Source organism: Gymnodraco acuticeps, unplaced genomic scaffold (genome assembly GCF_902827175.1).
Source record: "Gymnodraco acuticeps unplaced genomic scaffold, fGymAcu1.1, whole genome shotgun sequence".
NCBI lineage: Eukaryota > Metazoa > Chordata > Actinopteri > Perciformes > Bathydraconidae > Gymnodraco > Gymnodraco acuticeps.
The window spans coordinates 1095685-1117366 of NW_022990135.1; the positions used below are offsets into that span (position 1 = coordinate 1095685).

The following is a 21682-nucleotide window of genomic DNA, read 5'->3' on the forward strand; positions in this document are numbered from 1 at the left end:
AAACAGCATATTTAGAAATACTCAGCGTCTCATTAGCTGTCCTCCTCACGTGCCTTTGTAGCTCCAGTGTTACATTCAAATCTCCTCTCCATTAGATGTAATGGAGCCCAGAAATATCCCGGAGATCACGCCTCCGACTCTCTTGGCACTCTCCACCGCGGGTTCAAGAGTTCACCATCTAACTGTGGGCTCATGTGCACATGCATATATATTCCCCCGCCCCTCCGAGTGCAACGTCCGTCCGTCCCTCTGCGGTCGATATGTGAGACGGAGGAGTGTTTCAGAGGTGTGCTGCGCCTTCAGATACACCTCAGCAGTCTCCTGTGAGGAGTGACTCCTCAAGGTGCTCCTGCAGGGGTCATCCCGCCTTCCAGACTCACCTCGAGTGAATCAGCTCACTGAAATAGCCCCTGATCTGCCTACACAGCTACCACAGAGTAACAGAGATTTACTGTATGTCACAAAGAGGCAGCATATAAACCCAACGGTTAGTTATACTAAGTGATTATGAGGTTACAGTTCAATTACTCTTACCCTAATGTTGTAAAAAAGGAATTGCATGTTATAAAAAGGAGTTTGATTAATTACAAAGCGTTGTGTAAGAGAGAAAAATATCTAGATTACCCAGCGGGAGGTGAGCAGATCTTGACAGTCTCATGGCCGAGGAGTGTAAAATAGAGAAGATATTAAGTAAGAGATAATGTGCATTAATTAAAAAAGAATAACGACTGCGGCCACAGCAACGTAACTTAAAATGACGGCAGCACTGATCGAGGTTCTGTCCATGTCTGTTCACCTTTTCTTTTCCACTAACCAGTGTTTAGAAACTGCCAGAGCCCATACCGTGATCCCGTCAGTGTTCACTTCCTGTCTGTCTTCTGGAACATCCAAATTGACCAATTAGAATCGAGCATTTAACCAAGCCGTGTAACAGAAAAAAAGAAGATAGATGCCACATTCTTCCTCTTGAACCCAGCTGCTCCTCTCTCATCCTCCAACTCCCCTCCTCCACCTCCCCTCCTCCACTTCCCCTCCTCCACCTGCATCCTCTCTGCCCTTCTTCTTGACGGGTTAAACATCTCCTCCCATCTCTTGCGCTGCAGGTGGACACTATAAAGCAAAGGCACTACAGTCATAATGAAGACAGGAACTCACAGATCCAACGACTGCTCGTGTCTCTAATGAGTTTACCTCAAAGGGCTGTGTTCCCATCGCGCCTCAAAGTGTTCCAAATTCTGAATTCCCTCTCCTTTCGTGGCACAGATATGGCTTCTTTAGTGAATATAGAAACACAGAGAATCTTATATTTTTGTATGCATACATTGTATGTGACTTGTGGCAGTCAAAGATGGGAGCTCAGAATCAGAAAGGGGACTGTGCATCAAAAATAACAAGAAGTAAGGGAACACAATTACCTTTATTTGTTTATCCGGTTTCATGTAAACCATTTGTTTATTTATGTTCTTGACACAGCTTGAAGCAGAAAAGCACTTCTCTATATTTTGCTACAAAGTTGTATCTGTCTACAGGTTACTGACTAAGAGACTGAGACTCTGTAATTGACAAAGTGTTGTTCAGTTTGCTTTGAGCACAAAATTGGAGTTGAGTTGTTGCATGAGCTGTTATCTCCTTCCTGGAGTAGTCAGAGGCTCCTGGGTATCCGCACCCTCCTGACTCATTGTACTGAAGTGCTGCAGCTTAAATTCCTCCCTCACTTCTCACTTTCCGCTCGGCCCTCTCAAAGCCGTCATCAATCAGAGCTTTCATGTGGGTGATGGAGCCACGCCACGCGCAGCCACTGTTGGGCATTTGGCTCAGCCTGGAGCCTAATTTGTTTTGCGTGCAGTGGGCAAAGTAGCCATCAAGGTAACATTATTCGTCAGTGGGGACGGAGCTGTAATGAAAAGCACTCAGATGGGCAGAAGTGCCCAGAGGTCAGTGTAATGGAGGCGTCCTGTCTCAATGAAGTCTCCCACTGAATGAATAGCTCCCTTCGCACCAGTATGGAAATAGATTACGAGCATCTGGAGGGAACAGCAGCGGAAAAACTTTGCTGACCAAAGCAGGAAGCATAACACATTTAATTGGAGCAAAGTGGTTTAAGGAGCTTCTTAATGCACATGTTGTTTGATTCTGCTTTATTTCCATTCCTTGCACCTGGGTTATAACGTGAATTAAAGAAAGACCTGCTGGTTTGACATTTCTCCAATCTCAGCGTCTGTCTCCCCTCTCTACCTGCAGATAACAAGGACTACGACGCGTACCTGTCCTACACCAAAGTGGACCCGGACCAGTGGAGCCAGGAGACCCGAGAGGAAGAGCGCTTTGCCCTGGAGATCCTCCCCGACGTGCTGGAGAAGCATTATGGGTATAAACTCTTCATTCCAGACAGGGACTTGATCCCCACAGGAAGTAAGCTCTCTCTCTCGCGGCGATGTCACGTTGTGTTTCGAATGTTTTGTCGCTTGCTCGTGTTGTCCGTGCCGTGGTGACATGCCTTGTTTTCTGTGATGCATTCGTGTTGTGGCGTAACTAGACCCTTTAAGAACCATCGTCATTGTTTTCAATCATTATGAAATGGGCTTTTTTCTAACCAATGGCAGAGTGGATCAGTGTATAGAAAGTGGCATTTCAATTTAGCAGGAAAAGGATGTAAAACAAAAGCAAGCATTATTATTTCATTTAAAGTGGCTTGTTAGCAATAAGATATACGCTAAATAAACATCATATTACAGCTTTTAAGGGGATACAGTCGCAATTAGGGCAGAACGGACATCAAATAAGCATGAGAAAAACATCCTAAGACACTATTTTTAAGTGTTTTAGTCCTAAAATCAGTGATTTCCAACCAAAAGTACCTGTATATTACTGTTTACTTTAAAGATAGGAGGCACACAGACACCATATATTTTTAGCGGTGCACACACACTGCTATCTTGTTTAATTCTACATGGGCTTGATAGTATTTCAACTTCTTTCACTGGAATTAAGCTGGATGAAAATGCTTCACAGGTGTCACATAAATTGGGTTTTTAAGGGTTATAAATTGTCCTTTAGCTAAGTTTATGTTATTGCACTTTTTTGATTAGTTTAAAGAATGTAATGGTAGGGGATGTAACTGTTTTTATCGATGCCTTTAGTAGTCATTTCAATGTTTAACTTCCTAATTTCCATTAGGTTATTTAATTCAACAAGACTATTTATCCACGTTTGCAGTGCACTAAAACCAGCAGTAGGGCAGAACTGAGTGATATCGTTATGTCAATATTCAACATTGCCTCGTATTTTGTTATCCTACAGTACTAATTCTTCAAGTACCTGCTATATAAAATATATTGAAATAAAACGAGGCACTGTGTTTTACTGTGGTGGTACTTTTGCAATTACCTGAATATCAAATGTAATGCAAAATAAATAGAAGAGAAAATAAATATCAAAAGGATGTTTTTTACAGAACAAAGTGACATAAGAAAATAAAAGGAAAACCTGTCTTTCAATAAGCATATTCAGGCATAGCCTATACACAATGAAACACATGGGGGAGGGAATACACTTAACTTGTATGTATCCTTATTACGTAATCCCGTTACATGTAATCCATTAGCCTCCATAGATGCAAATGAACAAATGGGGAACATGGCGGGTGGTTTTGATGTAGTGAAACAACAATATATATATTATATTCATCCGGGGAGGTTCGTCTAACAAACAAAAGTGTTAGGAACCACTGCTCCAAACAGAGTTTCCACTTGTGGCCGTTTTAGGAGCTTTTAGGTTATCTTAATCGTATTTCTGGGTGTTGGAAGTATCCCCGTGTTCTCTGCAGCGCCTCTGAAGAACCATCGCAGTTTAGATCGGTCCGTTTTATAGTTCCTCCTCTACACATGCTGTGCAGGGAGGCCGTGTATTAATAAACTGAGATGAAGACCCTCGGATTACATGTAACAAGAAGTAACCTTTCAAAATAAAAGCATGGTAACCCCGTCTTTTGAAAGGTGAGAGGGAGTTTTGAGGAATATAATTAATCTTAAGATATGTTGCTCAAAGCAGTTCATAGAAATGAAACACTGTGATGATGAAATTAAGATATTTTGATTGTACATATCAATAGAGGATTCTACGGTGGCCGACAGGTGCAAATGCGTTACAACAAGTATTTACAGTGCATTAATGTAAAGCCTGCCTGTAATGGGAGGCATTAAAAGCTGAATTAAATAGAGTATATCAACATTATTATAACATGCAGCTCCACATAAAGCGTCCCTCTGCATGCTGCTGTGTGCTGGTGTCAGCTGCACCATCATATGCATGGATATGAATGCATGTTTTGCCACAGTATATTTCTAATGGAGCGCCTCACCATGCCCCGTGCTTATCGTTGATTAACTCATCACGCAATTTGATGAGTTTGATAATATCATTATGTTATTAGCCTCCATTTGAACACATGCATCTGCCTGTCTTCCCCGCACATACCGCCATTACTAATTATGCTCCTCTCCAGTATTGGCACCGTGCCAACGTGGTAATCTGAATCCCTTGCTGTGATTGTGTGCTCCATTTCGAGGGGGACTGTTGTAATATGGGAAAAATGGCATACAAATGCAAGGATTTAAAAGAGCCTCTGCCTTTTTTTTTCAGCTCGATGGCTTAATGTGTCCATGTATAAACATTTAGATCCCATTGGGAGTCTATTAGCATCTCAACAGTTGATATAATAAAGCATAATCCACGGCTAAAGCCACAGTTTGGCCATTTGGGGTTTCAACACGTGAGCTGTTGACAAGCAGCGTGTTATTCCCCAGTATGCTGGATTATTTCTACACATCTCAATGTTTTTTAGTATATGGCAGCAAAATAATACCTGGTATTACTCCTGCCACCAAAGTAAAAAGTGTTTCCTATGCTTTTTTATGCTCCATATCCCATATTAAACTGGAATAAACTGGTCAGTGCGATTATTGTTGTGCAAAAAACACCAGTGCAGAAACACAGTTTATGCCAGAGCCGTGTCCCCACATTAAAAAAACTGTTATTTTATTTTTAAATGCTTTTTTCTCCACAACTTCTGATCATACTTTGAATCCAAATATCTATGTTTAGGTTTCACCAATGATCATTTCCAGGATGACACAAGACTACTTAGAGGTACTTATTATCCAGATGTGTAACGCTCGTGTCCACACACACCGATGCAGTATCTCTCACAAAATCACCCAAAGAAATCATCATATCTAAGTGTTTAAACATTGTTACTAGTGGTTTTATAATTGGTTAATGTTGTAATGAGGTGGTCGCTAATAGCCGTTATTACTGCAATAATACATACTGTTTTTTAAGCATTTACGACGCCATTAGTTACAACCTAAAAATCCTGCATAAAGGGTACACTTTTAAATGTTCTTTACTCGCATTACGTTATTTACAGATTAGGCACATTGCTATATTCCATTTTTTATTTTAATTGTGATGCGTGGGGTCAGTCCCAGAAAGAATATAATCAACTGTGACATGTTTCCATGCTTTAATGTGCTGTAGCACCTCTGTTCACCCTCTGTCTGAAACCAGAGCCCAGTCTGCTCTGATTGGTTATTTGGACAGCTTTGTTGGGATTGGTCAGCCGCTCAGAGATGTCCCGCCCCTTAGCCTATAATTTAAAATATGTTGGAGCGCTAGCCAATAGAATTGCGAGTGTTACTCTGTCTATATGTTCCAGAAGAAAACAAAGCAGTGGACTGTAATTGTGAAGTACACATTATTTGTTATCTTCCCACTCCTTGATTAGAAAAAGTGAAGCTCAGTTAATCCTGTCTACCTTTCCAAAAAAGGCTAAAAGCAGGCATTACCTTCTCTTCTCCTCCCGACGCCCAAGACAGCCCGGGGAAACACTTTATCAAGGATATTATTACGCAGAGGGATTTGAACACCATACTGTAAATGTGTTACTGTTTTAGTGAAGGTTCACACACTGTAGGCTGGCTTTCAGTGTTCTTTGTTTACTGTCATCTTATAGTAATCAACCCTCGTCCTCTTTTTGTCTATAATTCTCTGTTTAAATGCTAAGTTGTTTATTTTCGTAAGAGTATATATTAAAAGAGTCTATTTTATCTTCATGTAATGTGACAGTGACTCAGTGTTGCTGCAGATTTTCCTCAGATGTTTAATATAAATAACTTTAAGTTTCAATCAGTCTTGTAAAATACATTAAATGTTAATTGAATTTGGTTCTTTGAAAATTTGATAATAGAGTCGTTTCTCCAAATGTAAAATATTTCATCATATTTTCATCAAGCCTAAGCTCTCATGTACAATTAAAGCTATGTAAACACATCGAGTAAACATGATGGAGAATATGCTTCTCATTTGTGCTGCTTTTAAGTGTTTCTCTGTGTTTCTGTGTGTGTGTTCAGCCTACATCGAGGATGTGGCGCGCTGTGTGGACCAGAGCAAGCGCCTCATCATCGTCATGACGCCCAGCTACGTGGTGCGGAGGGGGTGGAGTATCTTTGAGCTGGAGACGCGGCTGCGCAACATGCTGGTGACCGGCGAGATCAAGGTCATCCTGATCGAGTGCGCCGAGCTGCGCGGCATCATGAACTACCAGGAGGTGGAGGCCCTCAAACACACCATCAAGATGCTGACGGTCATCAAGTGGCGCGGGCCGTCCAGCAACCAGCTCAACTCCAAGTTCTGGAAGCAGCTGCTCTACGAGATGCCCTTCAAGCAGATGGAGCCCCTGAGCATCTCCCACGAGCAGGTGCTGGACGTCAGCGAGCAGGGCCCCTTCGGCGAGCTGCAGACCGTCTCTGCCATCTCCATGGCGGCGGCCACCTCCACCGCCATGGCGACGGCACACCCGGACTTGCGCTCCAACTTCCACAACTCCTGCCACACCCAGATGAGGCAGAAACACTATTACCGTAGCTACGACTACGACATGGCGCCCGGCGGCACGCTCCCGCCCATGTCCACGCTGGGCAGCCAGCACACCTACTGCAACATCCCCATGACGCTCATCAATGGGCAGCGACCGCAGGCCAAGTCGCCGCGGCAACAGAGCATGGAGGAGGCCCACGCGAACAACGCCATGCTGCCCCTGCTGCCCCGAGAGACCAGCATCTCCAGCGTCATCTGGTGACAGAGATCTGCACCGAGGACTCACCTCTGGCACTTGGACCCTGAACGCACCGGAGGCAGAGGCGCCTGATTGGCCACTTGCTGCTGTTGAATTTGCACCAGGAAACATCAGGGGGAGGGTGGATACTTTGGGGATGAGGTGGTGGCAGATTTTCATCTTTTTTTTTGGTCCAATGAGAGCTTTTATTGAAACTGAACAACAACAAAAAAAGTAAAACAAGGGAGACTTGTTTGTATGCCACCATCATTTACCCGGAGAGTCAAGGAATACAGGGTCCTGTACATACGTTTTCTAATTATTTGTAGCATCAGTGTTTTGGACTTCTCTTATGTTTGATCATCAGTTGGGACTATATCTTCTTTTTCAGTTTGTACAAAAGTGAAGCAATGGCCTGTGAGATGTTTTGGATAAACCGTTGTTAGCTTTATCTTTATGTGTTGGCCGGTGTAGTTTGTAAAGCTTTGGGAGTTTTTTCGGGATTTGGTTTGGATTTCCTGGGAGGCTGCCGTAAGGGTTGAGAATCTGGACTCAACCAGAATATGCAAAACACGGAGTCCAGACAGCAGGGACACGCTGGGTTCACACATCGATCATATTCGAACGCTTTCGAGACATCCGCGGAGGAGGATATGAAGAATATGGTGCTCGGCTACAAATCTCTCTGTTTCTCTCACGATTACTTTAAAAGACAAAAAAAACCAGCCTTGCTATTTACCTTAACAGATGATTATATCACCGAAAAATTCATTATGTGTATTATTTTATGAAAAAAGAAAAGTCTATTTTTGTAACCCGAGGGATATTTGCTTAGTTCAAGTTTCTGATGGAGGTAGAGATCGGAGAGAGATAATAAAAAAATGTTTTGTTATGTGGAACTGCACAGCTCACCATAGGTCATTCACTAAATGTCTTATATTGCTAGAGAAAGAAAAATGTTGTTTTCATCATTAGAAAGAGGAGTTATTGTCATTTCAAAGAGATTGCAGTTCAGCAGGATTTATTTATGTTTTGCTGATTATACAGTGATGGAGCTGTGGGCGATGTCAGTGCAGAGGGAGGAGAGGCTGGCCATGGCACCTGGTTTCCTCTGAAGGACCAAACAAGGCTGTCCGGGGCCAAACAAGTATCTCTGATATTCACTTCCTCCTAAATGACAGCTCTGTTATTTGTTAGCCATTCCCCCTGTCAGCTGGGTTGACAAATAAACGAGGGCTTTCACATGGCTTGTAACACTTGCTAACTGGGTGACAAAGTCATATTTAGTTAACGGGAATGGGATGTGTCTCCATCAAGGTCAAGTCGGCCATCAGTGACTGCAACTCAATGAAAAGCGTAACATTTTCACTTTTAAACCTCTTAAACATGGTCGGCCAAGGATTTAGAAAGAGGACTGGAGAGTCGGAGGCGGGGGGGATGGATATTGACAGCTGCTGCTTAAGCTACACACGCTATCCTCCAAAGATGGCCGCCCCAGAATGCACCGTGGTTCCCATTGCGTTTTTACATTTAAAGGTAACATTTTAGAGGATGTAATTAATTATATTTCTGACCTACTGACCAATAATCATGGGGTGTATTCTCCTCAACAATAACCTTTTAGTATAAACCCCTTCCAAATAAAGAGAGACAAGAATGTATTTAAAGATGTTGATTAAATCCTGGAGTATATGTTTCTACACTATAGAAATGCTACTTAGAGTAAGTTAGACGATTTTCTCTTTAAATCATACTAAAAAAAGAGCTATGTCAGACTGTGTCCCTCCTGCAGCTGTGCCATCTTTTCTGTTTCTTTCTAACCTCATGCTAAAACACCTGCAGCATCTCATCACATGAAGATCATTTAGTGCCATAAAATATGCAAAGAGATGAAACAATAAATGAAGAAACGTGTTATTCCCCCTTTATCTTCTAGCAATCTTCAGTTTTTGATTTTACTCCAAGGACGTGTCTCAATCAGACCTTCCCCCCTAATGAAAAGTAAGATATTGCTTCAAGGTAGGGCCCCACTTCCTAACACAGGAGTAGTTGTGCTCAATGACATGGCATTTTGTAAATATAATCAAGAAAATAACGGGGTTTAGATGACGACAATCGAGACATATTTCAGAGTAGAAACGCGAAACCTGACTGCAGGTTAAATGGATGAGATTTGGACAGGAGTTTGACATCAGCGAGAAGCGTTTGATCCACATTTTTGTTTCACGGTGAAATTAACATGTCTGAGCTCTGATGATGATGATGATGATGATGATGATGATGATGATGATGATGAAATCATGACGATATATAGCACAGAATTATTCCAGGCACTTTCACGATTCTTGAGACGACCTATTTCTGATTTATTTTCTATTATGTATCTGCAATGTTCATTAAAAAGAGATACTGTTATTATTAATAAAACCACATTTACGATAATGTGATTTGTGTGTGTGTGTGTGTGTGTGTGTGTGTGTGTGTGTGTGTGTGTGTGTGTGTGTGTGTGTGTGTGTGTGTGTGTGTGTGTGTGTGTGTGTGTGTGTGTGTGTGTGTGTGTGTGTGTGTGTGTGTGTGTGTGTGTGTGTGTGTGTGTGTGTGTGTGTGTGTGTGTGTGTGTGTGTGTGTGTGTGTGTGTGTGTGTGTGTGTGTGTGTGTGTGTGTGGAGCAGGGCTGTATTTGTTTGCAGGAAACGCCACCACTTTCTTTATGGAGCAGCAGCACACATATTGCTGACGGTGCTCGTATCCCCCTCCCCCCCCCCCTGCCATAACTCTGCTGTCTCCCGTAAAACCTTGAAACAACAATCAATAAGTGTGTGTGTGTGTGTGTTTGTTACAATTTAGATATGTTTTCAAAATGATCACAGTATTTTATCTTTCTTCTTTTTTTTTATTTAAAAAAAAAAAATCTTTCCAACTAAATCTGGAAAGTATTATTTGAAAACCTTTTCCACTATATTTTGACAGGATTATTGGAATTGTTATTTTTTAATTGTTGCATTTGTTCTTAAACAACTATTCATCAAACTTACATTTCCTTTTTCTTCCGTCCTCACTGACGACAGGATCCGCGGTGGGGTCTGGGATCAGGGATCATCGAGGTGTACGTCTGGGAGAAATCCTTCGCTGGTAAAAACATGAAAGGCATTCTTGTTGAATTGAAGAGATTTGAGAAGTGAGCCAAGGACTACAAACCAAAACCTACAGCATAAAAAAGGACAGCCCGAGGGCCCGCTACATACCTACATAACCATGATTTTAGTTTTCATTCACACTTAATGTTACAGTTGGTAGATTAACTTTAACAAATGTGGTCCAGATTTACACAAGTACTAAAGGTCATGTAATTATCCACTACGTTACAGTTGTAAGTTACATCTTAAGAACTGTGCTTTTATTGTGAAGGATCGGGCTCTGCTTTTTGCTTTTTTTATATATGCAAGCTTCACTGTCTGCATTGAGTCTCTGCTCTTTAAATATGTGGCAAATGGTCCTTGCATTTAGATGGCATGTGTTCCTGCAAATATATGCAGCAGCACACTTAAGTGTGACCGTTGTGCGCCTACTATGCATTTTTTCACGCACGCCTGTATTGATTTGCATTGATCACATGCAACTTTTTGCCATTATTATTGTAATTAATATTATTATGTCAATATGATCCCTCAAGGATGTTTTACAAGCTTTGTGTTTTATGCTGCTCAAAAACTGTGTTAAAATAGGCCACAAGACTGCTGCTTTATTTTATTCTCTATGCCTCATTTCTATATTCATACGCTGTGTTAACAAGCCCTAAAAACCTGCATTTGTCAAATAAAGTTTAAGAGGTGATTGTTTGTATTACATTATTTTTCACTCTTCAATGAAAGAACATTGTAATGCATACTTGCTCGTTGTAAGCTTTAGGGTTATGAGTTCAATTCTTATTAAGGTAATGAGACTTTTTTGGCTCAACACCTAAATGAATGACTTATTTCACTAGTTGCTCTTATTGCATACTAGCTGTATTTTTATGTAACACTGCCTGTCAGATGGATTAGCTCAGTGTGATAAAAAAAACCTCAGAAAGCATGAGGTTGTGAGTGCAACTCCAACAATGTGCAATATGTTTATCAATTTAGCGTTAGATCCAACACCAAGAGAGAAGAAATCAAAAGCTCTAACACAAATATGGAAAGCACATCTGATCATACAGATCAGAGTGCTAGATGTTAGGTTAGAAGATCTGAGGTTGTTAGTTCGATTCTTATTAGGTGCAGTAACTTTATAAGTCCAATTCCCCACAGAAGAAGAACAAATGTGTCCCTAACAACTGTGAAGTGTGTTCAGACTGGAAGCTGGAAGATGAGTGGAAGATGTGTGGTCTGTAGAGCTGAGGTTGTGTGTTTGGTTCCTACTTGGGTTGACCACAAAGAAAATGACTTTGAAAGGTTATATTGTTTCTATAAGGTTTCATAGCTCATGGACTTATGAGGAAGCTCAGTAGAGCTGATGTTGTGTGTTCGATACTTAGGTTTTTAAAGTCCAACACCCATAATAAATGAGTCAAACATGCAGAGGTTGTGACACAAACTCTACCAGAGACCTATCTCAGATTTTATAGCATATAGAGTGATAAAATACTGTTCTGAAGAACTGTAGTCTTCGGCTCGATCCTCATGAAGTGCAGTGACTTTTACAAATACAACACCCACCCAGTACAAATGTTTTTTGAAGTCCAAGACCCAAAGTGTAGAATTACATTACCAAGCCACACTGAGTCAACCCAGGTCAGATTGCTCACAGGAATAAACCACTGCCTTAAAGACAGGAGGTTGAGGGTTCAATACTTATAATTTGAAGGGACTTTTAAGGTCAAGCACCCAAGATAATTAATTAATATAAGCAAAGAGAACAGTTTTACATCAACATCTGGTGGTGGTGCCATTCCGTTACAAGAGGCAAAATGGATTTTGTGAAAAGTGGATAGCAGGTTTCAGAAGATTTGGTTTTGAAGATTTTGATTGGCCGGGGTAAGGTTAGGGTGAGGGGTTGGGGTAAGGTTAGGGCTAACAACTGTGAAGTGTGTTCAGTCATATAGCTCAGAGTGGAAGATGTGTGGTCTGTAGAGATGAGGTTGTGTGTCCAATTCCTATATTGGGTTGACCAATAAGACATTTACTTTGAAAGGCGATTAAATACAAATACAAAATGGATTCACAAATGCCTGATCGAAAGGTGTAAATGTTAAAGAGATAATCACAGATCTTTTTTTTATTTGTGAACATATTTAGCGTATTTGCAGATCCGTTTTACACTTGCAAATGTATTTGTGAGTTTGCAAATCTTTTAAATGCATTTGTGGATGTTGTTTTAAATTTACAAATCACATAATTACACACGAATTATTTTTATGTTCACACAAATAATTGTGAGACATATCTATGCCCATATAAGTTACACATCAATCGTTATGCACTTTTATATTACGCTGACATCAGGATCTAGTGATATCCAAGCAACAGAGCTTCATTTAGCATGATACTTGTGTGGGTTGTACATGAAACCACTTGGTAATATATACAAATGTATATGTTGAAGCCTGTTATGATCAATTGTGAGTTAAAACTTTATCTAAAAAGTAAAGCTGATGATGGATTACTGTGGTGGAGTTAAAATAACAATAGCCTATTTCTTTTTGAAATGTGATTGAGTAAAATGATAGTAACTGTGATTATTCATGTTAAGTAGCCCACAAGTAACTAAAACAATTGCAAGTGCAATAAGAAGCTACAGGAACGTTAATCTACGTCGGTAATATTAACTTTATTTAATACAACATTTACGGTACAAGATTTACATCATACAGCCCATGTAGTATAATATTTTACAAATGATGAATTACAGCAAACATGTGCAATATATATCCATTATTACAGCTCCGTGGGCTGGCAGTAATGTCCGTTGTTATTGTGCATCGATGGGTAAAAGGTACAACTCATGTAGTACTGAACACATTACATGAACGTGCCGGGCGGCGCGGTCCCGTGGGTTAGATGCGCGTTCATAATGCAGAGGGAAATAACTCTCAGAATAACGTTATTAGCACATTTTTACAACTTGAGGAACGAATGTTTTTAATAAGAGCTATACAAGTGTTCATACTGGGTAGTTTATTTAGTTAAAAAAAATTATCCAACGAGTTACAGACCACTCTTTCCCAATGTAAGTCAATGGGAAAAAGTGTTTCCGGGCCCAGCACCAAACGGAAGTGTAGTACCGCCATTTGGCCACAACGAATATTCTCATCAGACTCCGACGCACTTCCTGGGGGCTTGGCTACGAGCCGTTAAAGGCAGAGAGTGAAATTCAGTGAATACACGTAGTTTACAGAGATGCTGTTTGAGAAACCAATGTGAGTTGCGTTTATCTTTACCCATGGATGCACAATAAGAACGGACCCATATCGTCTTACTGCCATCCCACGGAGCTGTAATAATGGATATATTGCACATGTTTGCTGTAATTCATTATCATACTACATGGGCTGTATGATTAAATCTTGTACCGTAAATGTTGTATTAAATAAAGTTAATATTACCAACATTATTAACGTCCCTGTAGCTTCGTATTGCACTAAGAAGCTTATTGCACTGTATATAAATATATATATATATATATATATATATATATATATATATATATATATACAGTGCGATAATTATTTCATGCTAAATGAAGCTCTGTTGGATATCACTAGATCCTGTTACAGCGTAATATAAGTACATAACGATTGATGTGTACATTAGCATCATTACTAGCTAGCCGCTAGCTGCTAACTGCCGCCTCGTTCATATCAAATCCATGATAACAACAATCCATTACCATGCTGTCATGAACGCGCGGTGCTGTTACGTGTACGCAAATTGACGTGCTTGATGTGAACGAGCATTTTGGTTAAAGTTGCGCATGCTCTATGAGTGCACATACGGGTACTTCTCAGGCATGCTGGGTAATCTGTGACGTTTCACTCTCTCAAAAGTTGGGCCATTTTATCATTATGCGCTAATGAGCAGCTCTCATAGGAATGAATGAGGCCCCGCCTCCCACGCTGTATCCAGTTCTTATTATAAATGCTACCTGCCTGTCAGCCTTCCATCTGTGCACAAGCTTATCTCGTGCCCTCATTGGTCATGTGCGCGTTTGTGTGTGTTGGAGGAGGGGCTCTGTAAGGAACTCTGAAGGAAGGGGCAGATTTTTTTCGGTTGTGTACTTTCAAATTCTAGCGCACTCGAGCTGGTTTCTCCATTCTTACCTACCTACCTTTAATAAATGCAGGCACATTTTTAGCGCCTATTCATACTAAATCAGTTGTCCCTCCCCCTGGTGCCAGGACCAACAGATCCATCTCTCAGCTCAGCAGCCCTGTCCCCCCATAAGGCTGAACCTGAACCAGCTTTTCTCCCAACTGAAGGAGGTGAGCAGCATTGTGTTGAATGACATGCCACTTAACATATCTGCAGGGAGACTGGAATACAAAATATATATATAACAAAAAGCTAACATCTAATTGAAATTATACATTTCAAACAGTATTTTCCCACATAGCCAATGATCTATATAAAACAAAAAACTGCTTTTAGTCTATTTAGGATGATGGACAGTTTGAAGCATTGAGTGATCAGTCTGTATTAGGTAAACAAAATGTTAATCACCAACATTTTGGTTATGATATTAATACTAATGTTATTATATTAAAGCAGGGGTGGGGAACCTCCGGCCCCCGGGCCATATATGGACCGCTAAACCATTTGGTACGGCCCTCGAGGTAATTTATAAACAAAGTGGCCTGTGCCTGGTGGTGGGGCCCAATGTGATATATTTTCATGGGGCCCAAAATCCCTGGCGGCGCCCCTGGGCATACCATTCAAAGTATGAGGACCACCAGTGAGAGCAGTTTAACCATGTATTTCTTCACATGCAGACCGATGATGGGGGTGATTTTAAGGCTAAAACACAAAATAGAAATCAGGAAAGGCCACAACGCTCTGGTACAACAAATCAAACATTGCTTTTGCAGGATAAGGATAAGCCACCAATAAACATAATCACAACTTACTCAAAATATGTATCAATGTTCAGCATGTGAAGAGAGCAATGGGGATCAGCCAGCTGCTGCAGACATGGGAGAGTCTGAGCGCTGCTGATTACAGGCCTTAAATTGCATCAGGTGTGGCCTGGTCAATCCGGTATCACGGCAAGACGTGAACATGTGACGATTTACCATGCTGGGAGACGTGCCATGTATTGTTTCGTGTTTTAAAATGTATTTAATGACTTGTAATTCGTTTTTCTTGATGACGTCTTTTCTGTTTTATCAAATAAAATGAATGTTGCAACATCAAATGTTTTAAAGTTGTGATTCAAGACCATCATTCATGGTGATGCAAAAAAAGTTTGTGGAAAATATTAAAAGAAAACGACCGGGGCCCTTTCTCATTTCTCTAACTCCCCTCCTCGACTCCTATCCTTGAGACTTAAGCCTCATCCCAATACCCCTCCTCGACTCCTCTCTTCCCCTCCTCCGGGACTTGACCCGGAAATTGATCAAGACACGCCATGATGAAGGACGTCCCAATAGCTGAAATGCACATGGAGGAGTCGAGGAGGGACGAGAGGTGCGGGAGGAGACGAAAGGGAGGATACACGCGAGCAGACTAGCGGAAGTGTTTTCACTACTCGCGTATAAAAGCCCCGCCCCCACCTTCACTGCTGGTCGATTTCAACAGAGGAAAACCGACAACTGGAAGATGAGTGGAAAAGCGTCACATAAATGTATAAGTGCTCACAGCTCCGTGGGAATTATTATGTGCAATTCATTTCTAAAAGGCTTTCACATTACTATAATTATATTTTTATTTAAATGTAGGCTACATTTTACACCAAAACGGAACACAAAAGCAGGACCAACCATCATACATTGAATTCCTTGACTAACAAGATAAAGATTCATTCATTTAAATAAATATTTAACAACAAATGTGCCGGTACTAAAGGGTTATTCAGTTAAGCCCGATGAGAGGGGATGGAGAGGCGAAGTCACGCCCATCTACTTCCGGACCATGGGACCCCGGAAGCGAAACATTTACATTGAATTCAATGGAGAGAGAACACGTATCTTTTGATCCCGTTTGAATTGTGCCACGAACTACACATATGATGTTTGTCAATCTTAAACAATCATTTCCAGGTCAAAAAAGTCACATTTTGTCGTAAAACTGCTGAAATATAAGACTATGAAAAATACGCTACTACAAATCCCATTCTGGGTCGCGTAAGTGATGTCACAGGCATGCTCGGTGATTTATAATAAGACTCGTAATTAAAGCGAAGAAGAAGAAGATCTCATAACTGATTTATTCCCTCCAATAAATTATAGATCGCTAAAAATAAATTCACTTTTACAAGATGCCTGTGTGCTTTGTACCAGGTTGTAGTCATAAAAGTGATCATACCACTTGCTCCTTCTATTGATTCCCGTCTGATGAAAGGACCAGGAGTCGCTGGATCAGACATATCAGGTAATATCATAGGTAATATACATGTTGTGCATGTTCATGTGCATAGTCAAGTTAGCTACCTAGCTAGTAGCGACGAGTAGCGAGCACGTTAATTAGCATTACTTTACTTAGCCTTGTCATTTTTAGTAGCCTTACCATGAAGTTATTATTTTATTACATGAAGTAAACCAACATTTTAAACAGTAAGAGTAGTCATGATGGTATTTCGTGAAACATTTGAAGCGTAGCCTACTGCGCCATCCACCGGGTGCTAAGGAAGCAGTCAGGGAGAGTCGCAGGCAGGCAGGCAGGGAGCTTTGCATGACATTCTTCTGGTCTTTGGGGATGGGGATGATGATCGCCTCCTTCGTGGTCCACACAACAAAATAGCAGAGACTCCGGTCTGTGATGTGCAGCTGCCCTTGGACCTGGTGCCAGTAAGGGTGATTCTCCTTGAGAACATAAGACCCACCCTCCTCACGGAGACAGAAGGATGGTAAGTCATGTGAAATCATCTTTACATACTAGAAAACTGTAGGAGCGGCAACTTGTTTTGAAATTGAATTTTTAATATCCGATAATAAAGTTGATCTGCTTTCTTTATTCTTCTCTCTTCCCAGCTCCATCCATCACCATTCTCTGTTCATCCGCGGAGAGAGGGCTTAGACTGACCTGAGACCAGCACACCCAAACACAACAGCTCTTTTAAGAGCCACCTACATTTTCAAAGAGTTGCAATCCTACGTTATTATAATGATTCAACTGTTTCATGTATCACTTAGTTTACTGAACCGTGATGAATGAAAGAAATTAGTGAGGTAGTGGTTTACCAAAGTTACAAAGACATTAAAATATGAGTAACAGGTCAGTGTAAACACAAGCTTCTGTCAATTATGGATCATTCAAACTATTTATATACAAATATGTAATAAAGTTCTAAAACAAGTATTCGGTATATTCCTTGATAGCTTTTGGAGAAGGTTGTTTTTAAGTTTACTAAAATCTATCGTTTCAACTGTTTCACTTTATAAAAAGGGAACAGGTGAGTAGAGCATCATTGAGTTTCTTATTCTGTCAGTAAATTATCCAAATGAATGTTTTTCATTATTTTAGTCAACCCTAAACAAATTGATTGTACCTTTTTAATAATGACCTTACATGGTCGGCAAAGTTAAATTAACTTCAGAAAATCAAATCTGTTCTGAGAAAAAACTAATAAATGTTTAAAGATAGGAAATTGCCATCCCACTGAAAAACAGTCCGTAGAGATTTAAAGGCGTAGTTGTAGTTCAGTCCAACGTTTCATTTGGATTCATTTCTCCAACAGTCAACTATTTTCATAAAGAATATATATATTTTTCAAATTCAACTTTATTGTCAATCTTACTCAGTTTGTGTTTATAGACAGAGAGATCAAAAAGACGTTTAAATAAAATTATACAATTTACAGATATGTATACAAACATATATATATATATCCTATATGCACCATCATGTATAATGATGGTGTATGATGTAGAAGGAAGTGTGGTAGATAACAAGTAAATATACATACAGATCCATGTTACAGCAAAAGATGGAATAACTAAGAAGCACACAGTATAATAATAATTACATGCAACAATTAAATAACTGCTCAGCATCTCCACCACAATCCCAATCTGCTGTGTCCTGTTTTCCTCCCCTCTGCATAACACCCCATCACACATACGAAACACAACGCAGAGTCCGAGGGTGTTAAGGGTATGATTATTTAAATGTCCTCCTCTCTACTGGCCAACACGGGGAGCATATGCTGGGTGTAGAATTTTAGCGGTTAATCAGTCCAGCGACCACAGCTACAGCAAAGGGCCAGAGTCTGCAGAAACTGACCCCAAATTCTCCAGCGTGCAGTCCGCAGACACCGAACCTGATGTGCTGGTACAGCTTTGCTGTGCCTTGGTGAATCTGCAAAATCCCCTGATAAAGGAAGTAGCCAGCACCCTCACCGTTGACTAAGCCAGGGGTTCCCAAACCTTTCAGCCTGCGATCCCCGGGGGGAACATCCAGCTGGCCCGCTGCATCCGCGGAGAGGGCTTAAACTGCTGAGACCAGCCCAAAGTCACACAACGGCTCTTTTAAGAGCCACCTACACCTTTTCTAAAGAGTTACAATCCTAAGTTATTATAATGATTACACTGGTTAATATTTTACTCAGTTTACTGAACTGTGATGCATGAAACCAGAAGGGGAATTGTTGAGGTTTACTGAAGTTACAAAGATATTAATAGATATGAGTATAACAGGTCAGTGTAAAAACAAGCTTCTGTCAGTCATGAATCATTCAAACTATTTATATAACCATGTAATACAGTTATGTAGTAGTTCAGTAAAAGTAATTCTTTATTTATATGTCTTAAATATCCTTTATTTTAGAGGGGCCTGAGACTTAACATGTTCATTGCCCAAAACTGCACTGTAGTTATTGTGCATGTGACAATAAGGCCTTAATATTAGGGCTGCACGATATCAGGAACACATAACACGATAACACTTGCTATATTTGAACAAAAACGTACACATGCAGCATTATTACTTTTCCAACAACATGGGATTTATTGTTTATTAGTTAAATATCATGTGTGTGTGTGTGTGTTTATTTATATGTCCTCCTCTCTACTGGCCAACACAGGGAGCATATGCTGAGTGTAGAAGTTCTCCAGGAGGAGGAGATTTCCATGCCATGCAGGGTCTTTGGGGATGGGGATGATGATCGCCTCCTTCGTGGTCCACACAACAAAATAGCAGATACTCCGGTCTGTGATGTGCAGCTGCCCTTGGACCTGTACCTGAAAATAAATTTTGAAAAACATTTGATCAACAAAAAAAAAGGATTTGATCAGGATCTAGACTCAGTGTGTAGTTTAATTAATTAATCAATGCTCTCTACATTAGGAACACACATACCAGTGTACCAGAGGGAGTCACACACAGCTGTGCCTAGATAACCAAACAAATTGACAAGATAACCAAAATCCTTGAATCTACACACAGCAAATAAACTCAAATGACACAAAGGAGATCACACATACAGTATAGTCGATATAAAACTGTCCGCTTCAATCTGAAGAGCAACTAAAACAAAACACGGGAGTGAACCTTGTTCTTGTGAACACTAATGTTATCCACAGCATACACAGAGACCACGAAGTTCTTAAGGAGAAAACTAGTTGCTAAAACAAAACACGTTAGTGTACCTTGTTAGCTAATGTTAGCTAGCTGACATTAACGTTACACATTGCACTCATATTACTCACCGAAACCTTGTAAAGCCGGTCCCGCATGCTGGCTCTTACAGAACCGACTAATATATATATATATATATTCATATAGGTACAGCTCTCAACGTGCCCAGACTTGTAGTGATTTTCACCTCGTAAAATACTTTTATTCTCATTCTGAAAGAATGTGGTGAAATGTGCTAACGTGACGGCCATCTTTATGTTGTGCGAGACGAGAGACCTGTAGTTCACCTGTAGTTCACTGAGCGGTTTCACACGAAAAAATGTGTAACTTCACAGTTTTACGACACATTTTTATTTTTTTGACTTGCAAAATGTTCTTTTAAATTGACAAACATCATATGTGTCATTCGTGGCACAATTCAAACGGGATCAAAAGATAACCTTTCTCTCTCCATTGACTTCAATGTATAATTTTCCGCTTCCGGGGTCCCATGGAGGCTTTCGGAAGGGGAGGGACTTCGCCTCTCTATACAGCTGTGCACATGTCATCATTAACAGATGTCGTTTAAAAGTGACGTTTGAGTGAACGAGGACATCCCAATTAATACCTGAGGACTCCTCTGTCCTCGCGTCACCTCCTCGTGTCTCTCGCTCGCATCTTACGGAGGCGGAGCTCAGACGCAAGGAAGGGCAGCGAGTGAGGGAAAGGAGGAGTCGAGGAGGGGTATTGGGATGAGGCTTTAGTCCCGCCCACAGGAGATGCGAGCGGAGGAGCCGAGGAGGGGAGCCGAGGAGAGAGGAGGGGAAGCAGCAGGCGGTTAGAGAAATGAGAACTCCTTTCCTCTGAGCGGTCATTTTAAAGAGACGTCCATTAATGATGACAGGAGGCACAGCAGATGGACAGATGTGTTCATGACGACTTAAGAGGCTTCTCAATACTCAAATTTCCCCTCCTCGAGACTTAGACCCGCCCACAGGAGATGCGAGCGGAGGACCGAGGAGGTGAACCGAGGAGAGAGGAGGGGAAGCAGCAGACGTTTAAAGAAATGAGAACTGCTCTCCTCTGAGCGGTCATTTTAAAGAGACGTCCGTTCATTATTACGTGGCAACAGCTGCATCAGCTGTCGAGTGTTTTGTCGTAGCGTTGTATCTCTGTTAGATCAGCTGAATATTGTTCCCCCACATATTTACTTTGAATTCATTGAGAGTGCGGTATAATGAGACAATAACAGGCTACAGATGCGGACACACACACACAAATATATTTATATAAATATATACAATTTAAAGTATGAGAGCACTCTCATAATAACGTAACACAATCAGAGACTGGATATATCCCCCTCTCTCTCTGGTCGCTGAAATGGGGAATTGAAATTACGGGCCAAAAGTTGTATTTACAAGTAGGCCTATTAAAAGTAAGCAGAGGACACCAAACCAACTGAGACCCGTCTGTCCGCCGCATTTACGCACTGTACAACACACACCTACACACTGTACCACACACACCTACAGCTCCTAAAGCATAAGCCGTTGTGTATTTTATTATGTGAAGCAATGGTCTTAGAAAAATATCGACTCTTTGTTTGTAGATATCTACTAAACTAAAGCAAATAAAGAGAGTAGGCCTGTTATACTGAGTGATATATATTATACACACTGCTCTGCTTTCTGCATGGACCTTACAGCGGTTCTCTCTGGAAACATCGCTACGCGATTAAAGCAGTTTCTAAAATAATATCCAGGGGATGCATGCATAGCTGTCATTGGCTGAGATAAGTCCGGCCGTGCGTCACGCCTCCA

The 21682-nt window shown here is 40.9% G+C and overlaps 1 protein-coding gene and 1 long non-coding RNA gene across 3 annotated transcripts in view; both read left to right on the top strand.

Annotated features, from left to right (window-relative positions):
- The window catches only part of LOC117546709 (interleukin-1 receptor accessory protein-like 1-B), a 185661-nt gene extending 176105 nt beyond the window's left edge, over positions 1 to 9556 (top strand). The window contains exons 10-12 of one of the 2 annotated variants that reach the window (XM_034217049.1): positions 2242 to 2412; positions 5104 to 5148; positions 6411 to 9556. In XM_034217049.1, the coding sequence (XP_034072940.1) occupies positions 2242 to 2412; positions 5104 to 5148; positions 6411 to 7138 (944 nt within the window). In that variant the 3' untranslated portion in view covers positions 7139 to 9556. The remainder of the gene's footprint in view (positions 1 to 2241; positions 2413 to 5103; positions 5149 to 6410) is intronic. The other variant, XM_034217050.1, reaches the window with a different exon arrangement.
- A 119-nt stretch (positions 9557 to 9675) lies between these two features.
- Positions 9676 to 10942, top strand: LOC117546556. Its single transcript, XR_004569038.1, has 2 exons — positions 9676 to 9928; positions 10182 to 10942. It is a non-coding gene; the product is annotated as an uncharacterized LOC117546556 (long non-coding RNA).
- Positions 10943 to 21682: the final 10740 nt, after the last annotated feature.